We start from the raw sequence: 19,577 nt of genomic DNA, 5'->3' as shown, positions 1-19,577 counted from the left end.
AAATTTTAACCAACACAAGGTGATTCACGAACAAAAGTCAAAACTTTAAGATATGATTTTTAAGCTTTTTGTGTAAAAAAGTTCTTATGAATATAGATCCGATTTAGAATGCTTATGGAACTGTGGTTATTCGATTGTTAAAAAGAACTACCTTTTCCATTACAAATGCATTACAAAACTTACAGTTTATGTTCACAGATACATGTTTGTTGTTTTAAAAATCAGAGTAGATTTTCTAAATACCACCTTCTGCTTCAATAATGTACACTTTTTCACACTCACGAGTGAATTGTATTACTCGTAAAGTTAGGACAGTTTTATAAATACTAGAAAACTAACTGATTTCATGCCAAGTTTGGAAAATGCTGCAATTATTCTATTAAAAATCATCGTTGATATTCAGCAGTAATTTTAATTGAAAAACTCCATAATCGTCATATTAGTATATTGAGCATTTAAAAATTTTAAGGCATCTTGAAAATAGAGCACTCAACTTTCCATTTTTGATCATGTTAAATTACTCAGCTTCCTTGGTGTAGTTGTTTGCAGGTGGCAGAGCAATTAACTTTCAGTCAAGGTCATGATATGGGAAGACATAGAGTGGCACATTATTCATAGCGATGAATTTATTTTTACAAAATTAAGGGACATTAGCTCCTTAACTGTTAGAAATTGGACCCTTGTTTGTATGAATTTCTTTAATGAAAAGTAAGAACATACAGAGAGAACCTAAATTTCCACGTAAGTTCTATGTAGCTCTTGTTTTCGAGAAAAAACAAGTGCCATCAGATGATGTAATATGCCTACCTTTCTTAGAAGAAGATGAGATGTAGGTATCACGTGATGAAGGATGAGATTATTTACATTACAGCAGATGCTTTGAACACCTCTTGTAAACAGTGGATTTGTATTAAATAAATAGTTTGGTGATACTTAAAAATCTCATTATTTATCACTTGATTCCTGACGTCTTGTCTCTGCCTAAGAAAAGTGGACAAGAGCTTGTAGGATATAAGTCGTATTACATTTTCTTCTCATTTTTTAACGACGAATCACACTATATAGAGCTTATAAAGAAATATAGGTTCACTCTGTACAGGTATATAACCAAAGTTTGGATAAAAAGTACCAAAATTGCATTTCTGGTAGCATTTCATGTTAGCATTGCATTTCATTAAGTATTATGTTGTCAGGAAAAGACAATGTGTGTGTCTATTGAATGTATGTAAAGTATTTTGTTCCATTTGAATTTTATTTTTATTTACATTATTTCTTTCTTTTCCAGGTCTAATTCAATAACCAAGATATTATTATAGAAAAGCAAATCAGTGTCAGCCAAATGAATTGAGATTGGTTTTATATATTTGTAAAAGTATTACTTTTCTGTGATATTGTAGAAAGGATACTAGCAGTTGTTTACCTGGAAATATTTACATTAAGTTACTAAGTACATTATTCTATATTTTATTCTGTGAAACTGTGCATTGGAAGTATTGTGTTTTAAGTAAACTTTTTAAGCATAACAAGAATAATTGAATATGTTAATGTGCGCATAGAAGTAAAACTATAGTTTTTGCATTTTGAAATCAGTTACTGAGACCAAAAGTATAGTGATTCCAAGTCAGTTGCAGCTCATAGTTTTAAAATTTAGGAAAGTTATAAATGGGCACATAACACTTAATATCACCTGTAAATTAAAGTGCTTGGTAGAAGAAGGGTCTGTTCTACTCTTGCATCAAAATTAGTTTTATATACACTGCCGAGCAAAAAAAAAAAAAAAAAAACGCAACACTTGAATAAATTTGAAATATTAAACCATAATACAAATTATAACATTACTTTGTGCTTCTATGAGCCTGTTTGTGTTAAGCAAGTGTTAATTCATATTTTGGGAAGGAAAGTATACACATTGGGTCACTTGTGACACCCGCTTTGCCACTTCCTGTCCCTTACTCTATATTTATTGCGTGTCATTAAAATTTACAACCCTAAACACAAGCAGCTAAAACAAAGTTACAACACTATTGTTTTCTCTTCTGCTTATAATGGAATTCTGTAATATTGAACTCAGTTTTAAACAACATTTAAGAAAGTTAAGATGCCATTAAGCTCCATTAAGGCTGCTAGAGTAGTCGCATTTGTAGAGTATGACCGCAGCTTACGTTATGTTGCATACAACTCCATCGACGGTTTCACGTACAGTGCAAAGGTACAGGGAACTTCGTTCATATTCTCGAAGACCAGGATATGGTAGGAAAAGGTCAACTTCTTGCAATAAATGACCAGTTCTTGTGCCTTCAAGTGCTGCGTAACTACCACACCACTGCGGTCGAAGCCAGAACAAGTGCGAGGTGTGAATGTCAGTGAGTGGACTATGAGGAGGAGGTTACATGATGCTGGCCTAATCTCCAGAAGACCTGCTATTGGCCCAGAACTTACAAGACAACATCGTCAAACTCGCTTACAGTTTGTAAGTGAACATGAGGAATGGACTGACGAACAGTGGGGAACAGTTATGTTCTCAGAGAGTCCCGATTCTTCCTCAGATCCCCAGATGGAAGAAGAGAGTGTGGAGGACTGGAGAAAGGTATTCTCCGTGCAACTTTTCATCAAGAACAGCATTTCAGTGATGGTGTGGGCAGCATCAGTTTGATTGCACAAACGGACCTTGTCTTTGTGTGGAGTGGGTCTCTTACTACCCATCGCTACATTGAAGAAATCCTTTGGCAACATGTTCTTCCTTTTGCATCCTTTATTGGTGACAATTTCATGCTCTTGCAGGACAATACACATTCTCGTGTGCCGCGATATTATGTCCTCCAGTACCTCAATAAAGAATGGATCCAACTCATTCAATGGCCATCATGCAGTCCGGATCTTAACCCTATTGATCATCTGTGGGCCATTTTAGGAAGGAATGTCCTTCACCATGCTCCAGATACTCTTCAAGAGCTATGGGGCCATGAATGCATCATCTGAGCCACATAACGTAAGCTGTAGTCATCCTCTACCAACGCTACTACTCTAGCGTCGTTAATGGGACTTAACGGCATTTTAACTCTCTTAAATGTTGTTTAAAACTCAATTCAATATCACAGAATTCCATTATATAAAAAAAAAAAAAGAAAACAATAGTGTTGTAAATTTGTTTTATCTGCTTGTGTTTAGGGTTGTAAATTTTAATGGCACAGCAATAAATATAGAATAAGGGACAGGAAGTGGCAAAGAGGGTGTCAGAAATCACCCAATGGGTATACTTGGCTTCCCAAAACATGAATTAACATTTGCCTAACACAAACAGGTCCATAGAAGAGCACAGTAATGTTATAATTTGTATTATGGCTTGATATTCAAGTGTTGCGGTTTTTTTTTTTTTTTTTTTTTTTTTTTTTTTTTTTTTTTTTTTTTTTTTGGCTCGGCATTGTAATATGATAGCAGGCATCATCTAGTGCAGTTGTTCCCAACCGGTATATCTCGACACTTTAGGGTGCCACGAGATATTTTGGGGGGAAATTTTATTGCAATTTTATTCTGCACCATCAATTCAATAATACATCTGGGGCCCACTCAAAGTACTACAAAATTAATAACTTGCTTTATATCCTGAAATTAATAAAGAACGAATAGTCATTATATTGGGATCATTATTACAATTACGTAACTAAAAACAAAATCATTTAAAACTGAACAAATATTTAATCAACACAAAAGCAAATATTAAGAAAAATATTTAAAAACATTGAATTAATTGCTCTCACGTCCACCAGATGGCAGTGCAGTTAATCATTCACAAACATTCCCACGTTTTGACTGAGCATAAATTAAAAACGGACGAGTACTTGTGCCTCCAGTTTTATCTTATCATTGTGTTGTTTCACTATATTTGCTATGGATAATAACTAGAGCCCGGATGTTAGGCAAAATACCTTTTTTTAACTGAGTGTATGTATGAAAGACCTATTAGAGATAAACACGTTTCTACACATTTGGGGACAATAGGCCCAATTTTTATTTTGCCTTTTTTAGCTCCCATTGCCTATTTTAAGGTTAAATGCTTTTTTTTTTTTAGCCTTTTTACGTCATTATTGTACATTTTCTATATTTTTAATGCATTTAAAATAAACTGCACACAAATTATATCAAAATACAAAAAAGAACAGTTGAGCAAATTAAAAATATATATTCACCTCACACAAATATTTGCTGAGAAACTTATTCTCCAGCAATACATATGTTTTCAAGAAGTCGTAAACTTTCTCCCCTACCGATTCCATCTTTTATGTCACTTAACAAAGATGTTTGAACAGTATAACCCTCAGTGCTCAGGTCACTTTGGGGTTTACCAGTGAAAGAAAGGGGAAGTATTAGAAGCAAATCTCAGGTCCTGTTACTGTTGTCGCTTGCACGCACAAGTCACGCGTACGTCGAAGTCCCTAATTCCTTCTCACACCCCTCTTTTTGAGACAATACACAGTCGGTTTTTCCTGATCTCTCAAAGGAAGTAGAGACAGTCCTTCTGAAGTAAGTTGTTTTAAGTTTGCTCCAATCACTCAGTAGAAGTAGAAAGATCTTTTTCCACCATGAAAAATGTTCTCTCTGACAGGCTGCTCACTATGACAGTGGACAACTTAAAGCATCTTGTTGTGACATGTAACCAAGGAAAGTGAGTACCGTATGGGATAGTTTATTAAGTATTTGTCTATTTTTTGTCTGTTTCCATGAATAATAAATGCCTATTTCACTGCCTATTTTTACTATTTTAGTGCCTATATGTCTGCCTATTTTAACCAAAATAAATGCCTAAAAACTCAGGCTCTAATAATAACGTAAAGAAACGTAAATTCCAGGACAGAGGATTCATTCAACTCTAAGCTGATTCCACACTCAAAATTAAGTTTGCTAAGAGTGAGGCATGAGTGGCTGCTTTTTGGCTTGGACTGGCAGAGGAGTACCCTAACCTAGTGAAGAAGGCAACATACCTATTTTTGCCTTTTTCAACTTCATACCTGTATGAGCAAGCTTTCTCTGCTATGGCGACAATAAAATCCAAAGGAAGAAATAGACTGCAGAGGATATGTGTGTTTCATTGTCAACTGTTAGGCCTGATATCAAACATTTGTGTTCTAAGCATCAATCCCAAGTCTCGCATTAATAAAGCAGAACTCGTTTGAGTGATTTTCATTGTAGACTACTTTTTTCTTAAACTGTATTAGTATGTTTTATTCTGACGTTTGTTATATCTTTCAATAAACGAGTTAAATCAGTAATGTAAGAACTTACTTGAACTTAAATTAAAAACATATAGTTTTTCTGAAATTTTTGTGGGAAAGGGAAAGACTCTAGGGTTGCCTCGTGATTTTTAATACACCACAAGGGTGCCCTGTGTATGTCGAAAAAGGTTTGGAACCACTGATCTAGTGTATATGCACACGAGTTTTTTTGTTGTGGTATATATGTAACCTTGTTATTTTAGTTGCTGAGGAAGAGGAGCTAAACTCAGTACTTCCCTTCTTAATGAAAGGATAGCCTCTTATTTCAGTCCGATTCCCAGCGGAATCAGAAATTTTCATGTAAAATTTCTACTTCGGGACTAGGAGAGATGGCAGTGTACAACTTCTAATCACTAGATTGTGCACCAATATCCCTGGATTGGATCTCAAATCTCTCTGCAGTGCATATGTTGATAGTGATTCGTCCATCGGATGGGATGTTAAGCTTGGCGGCCCTTTTGGTGCTATTCGACAGGTGTAGGCTATGTGCTGGAACTGGGTTTCCTCTTCTCCCTTCCTCACCCATTCCCCACACTACAATTACACTACACTCACCTAGTACATGACATAACTCTCCACACATACACATCATGCATAGTGTGGCCCGCTGAAGTGGTGTGCAATTTGAAAATGGGTCACAGTCCTGCCATCTATCCGCAATATGCGGAACCTGTATCACGCAAGTGGAGTGGGTAGACATTAGATACTCATATTTCAGAAGTTTAAAAACGTGGAATAGGCCCTTCTTTTACCAAGCCTCGGGGGTTGTATATTTATTTATTCGTTTATTCACCTATTTATTTTCGTAAGTAGGTACAGTAGTTAGAACAGTAAAGTTACTTCTTACTACATTATAATATGGGCATTTGACTTACCTCAATTCCTTTGATTTTGTAAATGAAATCAGCTCTCCTCTCCTGCACTACAAAGTGATGTTCGACAAGTTCGGTGATTCCAGTAGCTCCTTTCAGTAGAACATATTGAAGACGCCTTCTTTCATTGTATTTGGATGGAAGTTTTCACTCATTTAAGAGCAGAGAAGCAATGTTCCACCTCTACTATTATCTGTAAAAGTTTAATGTTCTCACACACAGTGAGAAGGAAATTTAAAAACGCACGAATATTTGTATAAATTCACCATACTTACAAAGTCATCATGCACCAAAATCTTGCTAAGTGGCATAATTGCCACGTCTTAGGTACCATAGGTTAGTGTTCTCTGACGGAATTTTTTATAAATCTGTCTTTTAAGGGATATCATATTGTTGTTTAGTCAACTGTCCGAAGACAGATTTGAACCTCACAAGTGATATCAAAAAGGCACAATATATGAGGCATATAAGCCAGGAGGTAATGGGTATGATGGTCAGTTTCTTATCCCTTCCATTCCGTACATCGCCAACTAGCTACATATTACACTAATCAGGCTTCAGAGAAGTACAAACAGTTATTATTCTTCCTCTGACACATATCGTCAAGTCAGATATACTGCCTGATATACATATCAGCCAGAATCTCAATCAGAGGTAAGGATATTATGTGTCTTAACAAATAAATACTCCTTAGGGTCCCTTCAGGTGAGGCCACTTTAGTGGTGCATTAGTGGCACTACAAACGTGCGTCAGTTGCAACGCGATCACACATCAGTGGCGCTGCTTAATACACTAAATTTTTATAGTAGAGAATTTTTCAGTCTTCCAGTGAACATGGACGTAGAGGAAGATATACTTTTGGAAACTTTGCTCAGACAGAGAAAGAATGGACGTAAAAATAAAAGAAAAGTCTGGATTCATCAATTAGTTTTGAAAAGAATCTAGGTCTGTTCCATAACTTGATTTACATCAGGATGATAAAAAATATTAACTTAAAATTACGCAAATGAGGGACAATATGGCATAAAATATATTTTTGTTTAATGTTTAAGAATTCAAAATTAAATATAATAGGTAACAAACAAAAACCATTCATAGCACCCTAGATCATGTATATAACAGACTCCTCATCGTATGTTAAAATTGGTAGCACTTTGAAGAGAACAACCGCCAGGATCGCCACCCGTCCCCCATAAATGCACAAGAGATGGCAGCAAAGTAAACCTGACAAAAGTTGTTACCGTCAAACCCTATAAGGCCGAGCAATCTGGGTATAATGATCTAGGATAGCATGTAATTCAACCAATAGGCTATACTACAATAGGTGTCTGTAGTGTAATGGTAAAGTCAAAGGCCGTGGTGTAATTTAACCCAGGTTCGAACCTGAGATAAACTAATTTTTTTTTATCTTTTTGTTAATTTATTTACATTATTTTAGATGCCTTATTTTATTTTACATGAAACAAAGGAGATTTTATTACATAAATAATATGTCTGTAATTCGCACTAGTCCAGGTATTTAGTTGTCTAGTCTATGGTTATATTGTTATTTATTATTACTATTATTATTATTATTATTATTATTATTATTATTATTATTATTATCGTCAGTCTTTATTATTCTGTCATAACACAGCCTGTATACTATCGTGATGGTTTAGGGAATTGGTGGCCCAACAGTCGTCCGTTAGCAGCGTCATGAAAACACTACTCATGTGCCACTAAAGTAGTGGCCTGGCTGTGGTCCTTCTGAAACCTACCATTTAATTCTATGTATTGTGATGAGAAGCATCACTTTTAGTGGCCGCCACTAGCAGTGAAGCCAACCACTCAGAGCATCTGCAAGCGACTGATTCTGTGGTCGTGGCTGTGTCTGAAGGCCTCCATTTAAATACATTATTCACAAGTGGCAGCGCATTAGCAGCACTTCTAAAAGTGGCCTTGCTGAAGGGAGCCTTAATCTTGTCATAGTGTTTCTGCTAAAAGATCAATTAATGACCCATCATAGAGTGGGTGAGAGAGAGAGAGACCAGAGCTTTAAAACTGAGGGTTCAACCACTCATTTTCACTTTGAATGTTTTTCATAATGTAAGCTACTAGACGTGAAATTTTATAGGGAGTAGTGAGTCATGCTGTGACGTCGGGAGCTGAGCCTTCATTTCAACATATAAGAACTGAAACCCATTGAAACCACGCCTCCCAGCTGTGTTACACAGAAAATAATGGGGCTGTCATTACTAAATGGACAGAGTGAAATTTCGAAACGTTTTGTATTAATTTCAATTCTAAATTCCATTATTAAAAATATATTTTTAGACTTGCAAGGGCAGCTCTGTCTTGTAGCCTTTAAATCTATGAGCTGTGACTGCTTCAGATAATTTTTTAACATTGTTATTATTGAATGTACAGTAATCTTATAACTTGTGCCCATCTCCAAACAAGCAGGAATTGGAATAATGAGGAGTTGTAATGAAGCAACAGACTATGGCACATATGTGAAGGAATAAACATGACAAATGAATGTGTAGTCAGTTAAAATCACACTAATTGACTGAAATACTGGTAATATGTTTTGTCTTACAATGTATGTATTTATAAAAAATAATGTGACATTTTTAATATTCATAGTTTGAAAATGAAGAAATTAGAATATTTACTCACATATAATAATTCATTGCATTTGAATTTTTATAAGATTAAGTACTCTGTAATTGAATGTTTTTAGTGTGAATGTAACATTGAAATAATATGAAGCCCACATTTAAGTAGGATAATATTCTTCAGAAAATAACTGAACCATAAAGTTTGAAAAAATTGAAACCAACCATATAATTTGTTCCTTTACTTTTATTCTATATTTTGAACTCATTTTCCTTAAAAAATTTGGGCTGATTTTATAAATGGTGCTTATTTTAAAAAGTGATTATAAAGAATGATTTGTTGTTATTTTTTTTTATCGAACATGCAGTTTAACTGTTTTTCGTTCTTTTCCTCAGTTTCATTATTGTGCGTGTTTTTGTAAACTGCCCCCCCCCCTCCAGCAGTCTGAAGATTAGTTGGAACTTTGCAAGTGATACCAATAAGGCATCACTCATGAGATGCAAAATTTTTCATATATGCACTTGTTATGTAATACACAGACAAAAAGAATGCCCTGAAAAACATTTAATTTAGATTAATACCTCCCAAGTTTTTTTACCATGTTTATTACGCACATGACATATTACATGAAACAGGAAGAAAGGTACAGTAGAACCTTTGTCACATGATAAAGCTATTTCAAAGTATGAGACAACAGTATCATGTTCTTAAAATTACAGTGAGAATTGTTAAAATGATTAACATGCTCGTATTTTATTTATTTACCAGAGCTTCCTCAAATTAGAGGCTGCCATTAGAGAAAGCATACAAAACAATAAAAGAACAAATAGATGATGAAAGATAACAGAGTAAGTGTGGGAGCATTGGATTAAACATTGACATGTGTTCATAATACATTCATAATTAAAACTTCGCAAAAATAAACTTTCAAATAACCTATATTTTAAATGCTGCAGCATAAATAGAATTTTATAATGGTTAGAACGTTTTGGTTTATTTTACATAATTTCAGTTGAATCTTAATAAATAAATTAGTAGTAACATTTTTAAAACTGTTATAAAATTCTTTAGTGTCTTCACATTACTCTGAAGTTGTATGCTGTGCAATATTACCTGGTTAATAAAATAGTCGAAAACATTACTAAAATATAACAAGATAATATTCGTAAATATTTTATCTACAAACACGAAGCTATTTTTAATAGGGAATATTCCTCTTGGTATGAAAAATATTGGTAAAATTCCATTTCACCAATAAAGATGTTGGATTCACCATCCTAATATTATTATTATCATCATCATCATCATCACCATCATTATCATCAGTACTTTTTTACTCCCGCATTTTCTATGTTCCTTCTCCATGCAAGAAATGGTTTTAATGTTTTAATCTAGCGACTTTTACATATCATCCAAGTTGTTACTTCTATTGACTTCTCTTTTGTTATGAAGAAATTCATTATGCCTTTTGGAAGAGACACTATTACAGGTAGTACAATCCATTAGTACATGGAAATCGTTAAAAATGTCGTTAAGTATATAAATAATGAAAAAAGTGGATATTTAAACATGAAAATCGTGAAGAAAAAGATATTCAAAAATGGAAATCACTTTACAAAAATTACCAACAAAAAACTCCTTCCCCTACAAACTTCCCCTCTATGAATAAGGCCAGTTACACACTAGATGTCACGTAAATATAAAAAACATAGGCCTGTGTTCATGTTCACACTATGACAGGCTGCTTGGCTGCCGAATTATCGAAATACATCCTTAATCTTTGTTGCGTACTCTTGCTGAAAATATGATAAATATATTTTACACATTTCTTCTTATTGTGTTAGTGTGTAATGAACCTAAGCAGTGCACATGCACAGCACACAGATTTTCATTTTTCACAGTTAAGCAGCAATGCTTTCCATATGATAAAACATGAAAGACAAACCCATTTTCGTACTTATTTTGATGTATCATTGTCGAAAATAAAATAATAGAATTTTGTGACCAATGAATGTGCAATTCAACATTATTCGTAAAAAATTGCCAAATTCGCAAAAAGGGGGGGGGGAGAATCGAGCAAAATTTGCGACAAATTGTGATCGTAAAACATGTCTACAGAATGAGTCTCGTTCATGTCTATAAAAATTTTAACTCTCTGATTCAGTTAGCAGAAATTTGTGAAAAAAACATTCACGAAAATTGGGTGTTCCTACTGATGAAACATCACTATTATTAGTAAGTGATAACATTTATTGAAGCGCATAACATATTGTAGATACTTCGTGAGAAAGTAAAAGTTTTTAAATGTGCAACATATATAGTATATTCATGTGACGTTGGTATTTTGGGTCCACACCTGTGAAGTAACAGTTAGTGCTTCTGGCCACGAAACCAGGTGGCCCGGGTTCGATTCCCGGTTGGGGCAAGTTACCTGGTTGAGGCTTTTCCAGGATTTTCCCTCAACCCAATATGAGCAAATGCTGGATAACTTTCGGTGCTGGACCCCGGACTCATTTCGCCAGCATTATCACCATCTCATTTAGACGCTAAATAACCCAAGATGTTGCTAAAGCATCGTAAAATAACCTACTAAAATATAAAAAAAATTGATATTTTGGTTAAGGCATTAAACTGCAAACTCGAAGGTCGCTGTTCAGTTCCCAATGGGACTATGGATTTACTCCATTGATCTAATTCTTCTGGCCGTACTATGACACTATAGAGATAAAGGTGGAAAGCACGTAGGACTAACATCCTTACTAATACTAATGGCAAATTATCTGCTAAGGTGAGAAGTCTTAACTTCCCATCATGCTATGGGTCTCGGTGACGTGTAATAGGGATAACTTTACTTTTTACTATATGGCGGTTATTAGGCAACATATAGTAAAATGAAGAAAATGTAAAATTTGATTGCCAAAGAATATTTGAATATGAGGTGCTTGTTTGTGCTCAAATGACAGAGAAATTACTATATTAATAAAATTATAAGAAAAGAATCTATCAATCTGGTTGACTAATTTTTTAAGAAAATTTATTCATATTTATTCTACTTGTTATGAATATAATTAATAATTTTGTTTTGAAGTTCTTGGTGAAAAAAAAAAATTCTGAAGTCTAGTGCATTTTAAATCATTTGATCTCAAATTTAAACTATTGTAGCTTTAAACTATAGTTTATATAATCTGCACATTTCGTTAAAGGCTCATTAGGTATAAGATTGCGTTATTGTAATGTAACTATGTACGAGGGGGATCCAGGAAATAACGACCGTTTTGTTGTAATAATTAAAAAATATATATATTTATTTGAAAAAACAAAGTCTGTTACATAACTGAAGCTTCCTTTACTTCTCTACATAATCACCACCTACATTTAAACATTTGTCGTATCTTTTCACTAGCTTTAGAATTCCCGTGTTATACTCCTCTGCCGCCAGTTCATTAAGCCAGGTGTTCACTGTCTTCTTCAACTCTTCATCACTTCCAAAACGCGTACCACCCAGAAAGTCTTTCAGCAATTCGTCGAGTTATGTGCACCTGTCTTGCAAGATTCTGTCGTTCAGTTTAGTCTTCAGGTCTTCTGTGCTGGGCGTCCGTGTCGAGTTTCATCGTGGACATTTGTTCGCCCATTGTTGAACATTTCGCACCATTTTCTCACATTTATTTCATTCATTACAGTATCACCATACACTTCTTTCAATTGCCGGTAAATTTCTGCAGGTTTCAAATGTCGGGCATTCAAAAATCGAATCACACTCCTCACCTCACAGTCGGCGGGATTATCAATCACGTCGTTCATTTTGAAGTAACACAAAATGCACAATAGCGACTTGTTGCAACCAGTACTCACAACATTATGAGAACACATGTTAAGGAAGCCAGTTGACCTTCAAACAAGGAAGGTGAGTCAGCTGCACGGCGGGTATGCGCGAACGGTCGTTATTTCCTGGATCCCCCTCGTAATATTTTAATGTAAATCTGAATTTCTCGACTTTTACATCGATTTTTGTGCCTATGTGTATTAAGTACCTATGCTTATAATAGTAAAAATTGAAACAGTGTTAGTTTCTAACCTGGTTGCAAGTTTCTGCAACTACCACTTCATTATTATATTCTTTTAATTTAATTCAGATTGAAATTATTGCTACTTCTCCCAATAGCAGTTTCATTAATCCTTTCTAAGCAGTGATTTGTTTAAGACTAAAATACCATTCTTTTCCATTTAGTACAGTGGGGTGTGACAATTGCCCTGCCCGAATTCTCATTTGTTTTTCGTGTAAGTGCATATGGCATAGCTTTTCCACAAATGAAGTCATTAAACTGTATATTGCTAGTAGTGGTGGCATTCAGCATGCAACCTTAGTAGCATAGCGTTGTTTCTCTACATTGAAGAAGATGAAAACATATGAGAGAAATACCATGGGACAAGAAAGGCTTTCAGCATTAGCAGTGATTTCAGTTGAGAAAGGCTTTATCATGAAAACTTTCAATTTCAACCGAAAAGTTATTGATAATGTCACTTATAGTAAAGAACGTAGAATGGATTACCTTTTCATGTTTTTCAGAAAGATGTTTTATTTATACAGTATTATTTGGTATTTTAATTGTTTTAGGACTAATAATAACTGATTCTGTACATAGTTATGTTTTATTCGTAATTTTGTTGTAAAAGAAAATCATTCCTCATATATTGTTACTTATTCTTTTCTGTCGGAGTTAAATCAGAATGTAAAATATATAGATATAAGTTAACTGCAACCACCTATAAATTATGCTACAAACTGTTTAAAACTTATCATTTTTATGAAATTTTCTTAAGATGGGTTCCCCTATTTAAAATTTTTTAGTTAAGGCATATAATTTAACTATGAGAAATATGAAAACTATACAATACAACCAAAATTTAATTGAGAAGTCAGGGTTTGGATTGGGACAATTTCCCATTATTGATGAATTATAAAAGAATCAGAACTAAAATGAAAAATTCGTCTAGTACTATGAACTTAACATTAATATTAAAACTTGTGATAAATTAGATGAAATGAAAGTTAAATTTTGAAGGGAAAATTGGAAATTTTACTTCATATGCTAGCATTTTAATTCTTTCTTTTTTTTTTTCCAACTAATTTTTGTAAAATTGATATAGTAAAACTTAATTTTATTTATTTTTCAAATCATGTCCTGTATTCTTTGTCATGAGTGCTATGGATATTGTTCAGTTGCATACTAATGCATATCTTTGTGTTATTATTGAAAAATAGGAAAGTATTTTTTTTATTTTACAACACGTAGATATTTTTAAAGTAAAATTTCCAGTAATTGTAATACCAAAAAGTCTTCCTTATTTTATTGTTATTATAATAGTATATAATCTACATGACTTTCAATCATTTAGAAACATCTTCCAGACATCACAGAGAAGCACATATTCTTTAATAATTCTTCATTGCACTCATATATGTTGACAGGTATTCTCCACTGGACATTGTAATTCCTTCAGGTCAAGGATTAATATTGAGTACATCAAACGTTTTTAAAGTCTTCACATTAAATAATCTATAATGTGAAGGAAAAAAAAAAAGATAATGGTAACTTACAGTCACTGGATGTGTTTGTGATGAAGTGTTGATAATTATGTTTAAATGACTGGAAATCAAATTAGTGCATGATACAGAGTGGAAGTGGTGTAACTGCAGATTGAAAAGGACAGTAGAATGCGTTAAAATAAATAAAAGAAACTATTATGCATTTTGTAATATTGTAATAAAGTGCATGGTCAATTAGAAAATTGAGCTGAAAGTCTGCATAGTTTAGCAACAGGGAATTGCCAACCTACCTATGAAACACGCACACACTCAAGCCTGAATAGCAGCATTCTGTCCCTTAGTCACTGCAGTAGGGTTGCCAGACTTTCTAATGGCAGAAAATAACGATACATGTTAATCTGTTTATTTAATTTGCAAGAAAAACGTCCATTTTATTTAAAAACTGCAAAGAGACAAGATAAATATTTCCTTGTCAGTTTTTCTAATGATAAGAGTAAAAATCGGAAGTGTACATGTAGTACTTTTCGAGTAAAACAGTGTATGTATCACATTAGTCTTAAGTAAAAGAGTATTAACATTTAGGGGAAAAATTATTTTTTTCTCAGAAAGGTATTCATTTGGGACTAATATGTATTATCATTTTTTTCTTGCACTCTAGCCAAGTAATCAGCTGTTAAAATCTGTACAGTTATATTACTTCCACTCTGTATAACAATATTTTAATAACAAGCATTCATTTTCGGACAAAGACTTTCTTTTATTATAGAAAGTTTCATGCATTTTGTTTTTTTAATTTGTAACTCTTTTCTTTTAACATTTCGTATTCCATATGTTAATTTACAAGTGCGGCAATGTGGTCGTCATGTTTTTTTTTTTATTTCAAGCTGTTATAATCAGTTTTAACTACAGTAATACAGTAAATAAAACAAAAATTCATTATCTGGCTGGAATACTTAAAAACTGTAAGAATAAATTATGCCTGGACTTGGGTTATGGAATGTGCAATCATTTGAGTCTTCATGGGGAAGGAATTTTCTCATAAAATGTCTGTTAATGTATGAGATCAATGCCCACCCAGCATCGTGATGAATTTTGGGAGCTACATTAGATAGGAAAATATGGTTTCGAAAACCAGCTATAATGACTGGGGGAATTATTGTTCTAATCACACATTACCCATCTACTTGGATGATAGTTGACCTCTGCTGAGGCATGTGGATGTGAGACTAGCAGTCAGCTGGTTGGCCTTGGCCCTTCATGGGCTGTCATGCCAAGAATTACCACTATAAGTAGTTACTCTTATGGAATTCATTGTAGTTAATATTAAGTAAAATTTTTAATATTTTCACCATGACACAAATTAGTTACTCTACAACTTCACTCTTTCTCGTATTTCTGCTAAATTATTACACATGAATTTAATGTCTAAAAATTATCATTAAAGTAACAGCATGGTCAATTCGTGGCATGTGAGGTTCATGAGTTTATCGCAACTGGTGGTGATAGATTAAACTTCTTTTTAATATATTTAATTAACAGTTGCTTTTTATTGTAACTTGTCATACAAGAGATGAAAAGAAAATGAATACATTCATTAGTCATAGTTAATGGAACCATTCACTCTCATCACTAGTTTTGTGATAATTTGTACATACAAAAATCCAAATGGCCAGTTTGAGAATGTCTCACTATGTTTGTTACTTGATGATATGATTTCATTCATATGCAAACGATCAAATTACACGAACTTAATCTTAATGATCTTAAAAGAGAATGTACACTAACAGTCGCCATTAATAAAATTGTTTGTTCCATGCTTATCCCTGTGAGAACTAACTGACACTAGATGTTCACCAGTAACAAGACTGCTTGTCATAGGCTGTAAGATATTAAATAAAAATGACATATCATTAATAACTTGTATGTGGTGTTCAAAATTAGCTAGTAGAATTGGTAGTTCCTTTATTAAAATTTGTTTAAATGATTAAATAGAATCCATGAAAAGAGACAAAGATTAGATTAAATGTGTTTAAAGATAGGATCAGGTGATAATTCCCTAAACCTTTAAGGTATATTGTACTATTTCCTTTTTTCATTGATTCTAATTGAACAGATCTTTACCCCGTATTAGGTTCAAGAGTCTGTTCACGAGATTCTTTTTAGAAAGATCCTTCTCAGGGTTAATAATTACTAGGAGTTCATACCTCTTCCTGACTAATATTTCACATTTGAAGATTATATGAGAGGCTGTTTCATTTGCAGAATGGGTTTTCCTTGCAGATTCCCATTGTGTGCAGATGTTTCCTCAGACCACACTGACCTGTTAGAAGTCCTATTGCAGTTCTCAGTAGGGGTCTAAAGAGGCAAAAAAAGTTTCGTTCTTCCTAATTTTCTTTATTTTATAGTTAATATTAAAGAGCTATTTAAATAGGAATTCAAATTAGATGCAACTTAATTTTTGCATCTAATTTGAATTCCTATTTAAAAACAAAATAGCATTTTATACTTTTACTAATTAATGACATTAAGGTTACTGGTAATTAAAAAAAATAATTGGTTGAGTGTCATTATTTTTAAGTACATCCACTCTTTTAAATATGAAAATAATTTTATCTGTACAATACTTTTATAAAATAATCTTTATAAAAACATTTAACACTGGCAGTTTTATAGGCACTTTTTGATGTGATGAAATTTCAGAACGTAAATTGATTATTGAATATCATATTACACTTTACAATTAGATGAAACTTTTGAATACATATTTTGTAAAATGTTTTTAATGTTCGGTGACATAGTAAAGAAACCTGTGTACAGTATTGCATTTATATTTGAATATTGTTCGTTTGATGCAAAGACAAATACATATTTTGTCATAGATAACTTACAGAATTTTATTACTTGTGTGTTTTAAAAAATGTTTACATACAGGCAAAAATCAATTATATGTAAGACTTTATTATGCAAATCAATTATGCAATCAATTATATGTAAGACTGTTGAAAATATTTCTGTCAACTTGTAAAAGTATTGGATATTTGTATATGCTCAAGATTTTCTTGTGATTTGTTTTTCAAACACAAAGTGTGCTTGATGAATATACATACACGGCTTCCAATCTCGAGTACCCATACTCTCTGGAAACTCCATATGGAAAAGCCCATGCATGATTCCCAGTATGCGGATGACAAGGCTGACACTGTACTTACTGGACGATCTTTGATACTTGGGAGATCAGCTGTATTAGCACAGTTGATGTAGGTTTTAAACAAGAAGTACAACAGTGTGGAACAGGGTGTGTTATTACTTTATTAACATTACTTTTGTTAAGTATAGTTAGAATATACTGTAGTGTCAATTTAGATTTGTAAGAAAATTATCTAGTGTAAACATTCTAAGCGAGTTATTATAAAGAGGTTTTAAGTTGGTATTGACCAAGAAAGCAAACAGGAGAAGGACTGTTTTAACAAGAGAATTTGGACGAAATTGGAACAGCATTAGAAAGAAGTCAAGAAAATCTCTCAATTATCTAGCTCAGGACTAGGAGAGATGGTGGTGCACAACATGCACATGCAACATCAAAATTATCATACAAAAATGTTGGCTATATAAGATTTCAGTGGTTCAAAGATTGAATAATTCGGAGAGCAACGTTAAAATTCGATTTTGTAATTTGTTTCTGCAGCCTGTACATGAAGGAATTGTCAATCCAGAACTAATATTTTTTGCTGATAAAGCATGGCAACATTTATCGGGATATGTAAGTCCCAAAACAATCGTTCTTGGGGTTTGGAAGCATCTTATACATGATATTCGTAATGTAACATTACACAAGAACTGAAGTGTTCATTAAAGTGTGTCAGTGAGCAGATGGACATTACTTTGAACATTTGTTGTAATTTGAGGTAAGATTAAACATGGTGATAACATTTAATTATTCTCTCAATCCTGTAGTTTAATCATAAGATTGGAGAGTAGTCTTAGTTTGCGTATTTCATGGTAAAAGTATGTCTAGTTATAGTGGGTGAACAGCTAGCATCAATCCGAGAAATAGCTGATGTTGGTGGCACTTGAGATTGGAAACCCTGTACAAGTTTAATATTTTATTTATGCAACTTTGTAAACATTTACATTTCAGCAAAATAAATGTTCTCTTTCATAATGTCTTATATGTTCTTGAATCTGCTTAAATTTTCCCTCACTCTTATAATTTGCTGTTGCTTTTGTGATATTTTTTTTAGTTATTTGGCGAGATGAGGCCGAGGATTTTCCATAGGTTACCCGACATTCGTCTTATGATTAGGGAAAACCTCGAAGAAATCCAACTAGGGAATCAGCCCAAACAGAAATCGAACCCGCCCGAGCACAACTCTGGAGCAACAGACAATTGCACTACTGCCTGAATTATGCCGGTGGCTTTTTGTGGTAGTGAATTAGTGAATAATGATGTTAGTGATAAAATTTACTTTCTCTCCATCCACTCCTGTGGAGTAATGGCTAGCGCATCTGGCTGCAAAATCAAGTGGCCTGGTTTCGAATCCCGGTTGGGACAAGTTACCTGGTTGAGGTTTTTCCCAGGGTTTTCCCTCAACCCAATATGAGCAAATGTTGGGTAACTATCGATGATGGACCTCAGACTCATTTCACCAGTATTATTACCTTCACTTCATTCAGATGCTAAATAACCAGAGATGTTGATACAGCATCGTAAAATAACCCAATGAAAAAAACTTTCTCTCCATTTTTGTTGCGGATAGGATAAACTAAAAATTATTTAAATTACGAAAACTAAGGATAGTTTCAGCAATGACAAGAGGAAAGAAATGAAGAGGTAATATATTTCAAGTCCTAACAAAAAGAAGTCTAGTTTTGTCAGTATTAAAAATTGTTTTTGAAGTAAAGCTTTTAGTGTCTTAACATCAAGTTGTTTGACAGTAACACAAAATTAAGGTCCATTTCTCATCAAAATATTTAAAAACCTTTGTCAGAAGCATGGTTGTATTTTCTTCACAACTGGGCATCAACTTTTCACTCTGTGGTTCAAAGAGTAGAAAGGCCAAGCAATTATAGTTTTTGAAAAGTCTTAAATTATTTGAAAGCGAATTTGGGATATAACCCAGGTATATTAGTGCACAATTTAGTGATTAGAAGTTGTGCACCACCATCTCTCCTAGTCCTGAGGTAGAAATTTCACATTAAAATTTCTGACCCTGCTGAGAATAGAACCCAGGCCACCTAATTTGGAGGCAGATGCACTACCACAGAGCTAACTCTGCAGACTGTTAG

General features: G+C 33.5%; 1 protein-coding gene across 5 annotated transcripts in view; it reads left to right on the top strand.

Annotated features, from left to right (window-relative positions):
* Positions 1-18,457, top strand: part of MFS10 (major facilitator superfamily transporter 10) — a 74,696-nt gene extending 56,239 nt beyond the window's left edge. For all 5 annotated transcript variants that reach the window (XM_069815504.1, XM_069815503.1, XM_069815502.1 and 2 more), the window contains one exon: positions 1,286-18,457. In XM_069815504.1, coding sequence (XP_069671605.1) covers positions 1,286-1,299 — 14 coding nt within the window. In that variant the 3' untranslated portion in view covers positions 1,300-18,457. The remainder of the gene's footprint in view (positions 1-1,285) is intronic.
* The last annotated feature ends 1,120 nt before the right edge of the window (positions 18,458-19,577 follow it).

Source organism: Periplaneta americana, chromosome 17 (genome assembly GCF_040183065.1).
Source record: "Periplaneta americana isolate PAMFEO1 chromosome 17, P.americana_PAMFEO1_priV1, whole genome shotgun sequence".
NCBI classification, from domain to species: domain Eukaryota; kingdom Metazoa; phylum Arthropoda; class Insecta; order Blattodea; family Blattidae; genus Periplaneta; species Periplaneta americana.
This window is presented reverse-complemented; position numbering and strand designations above follow the sequence as displayed.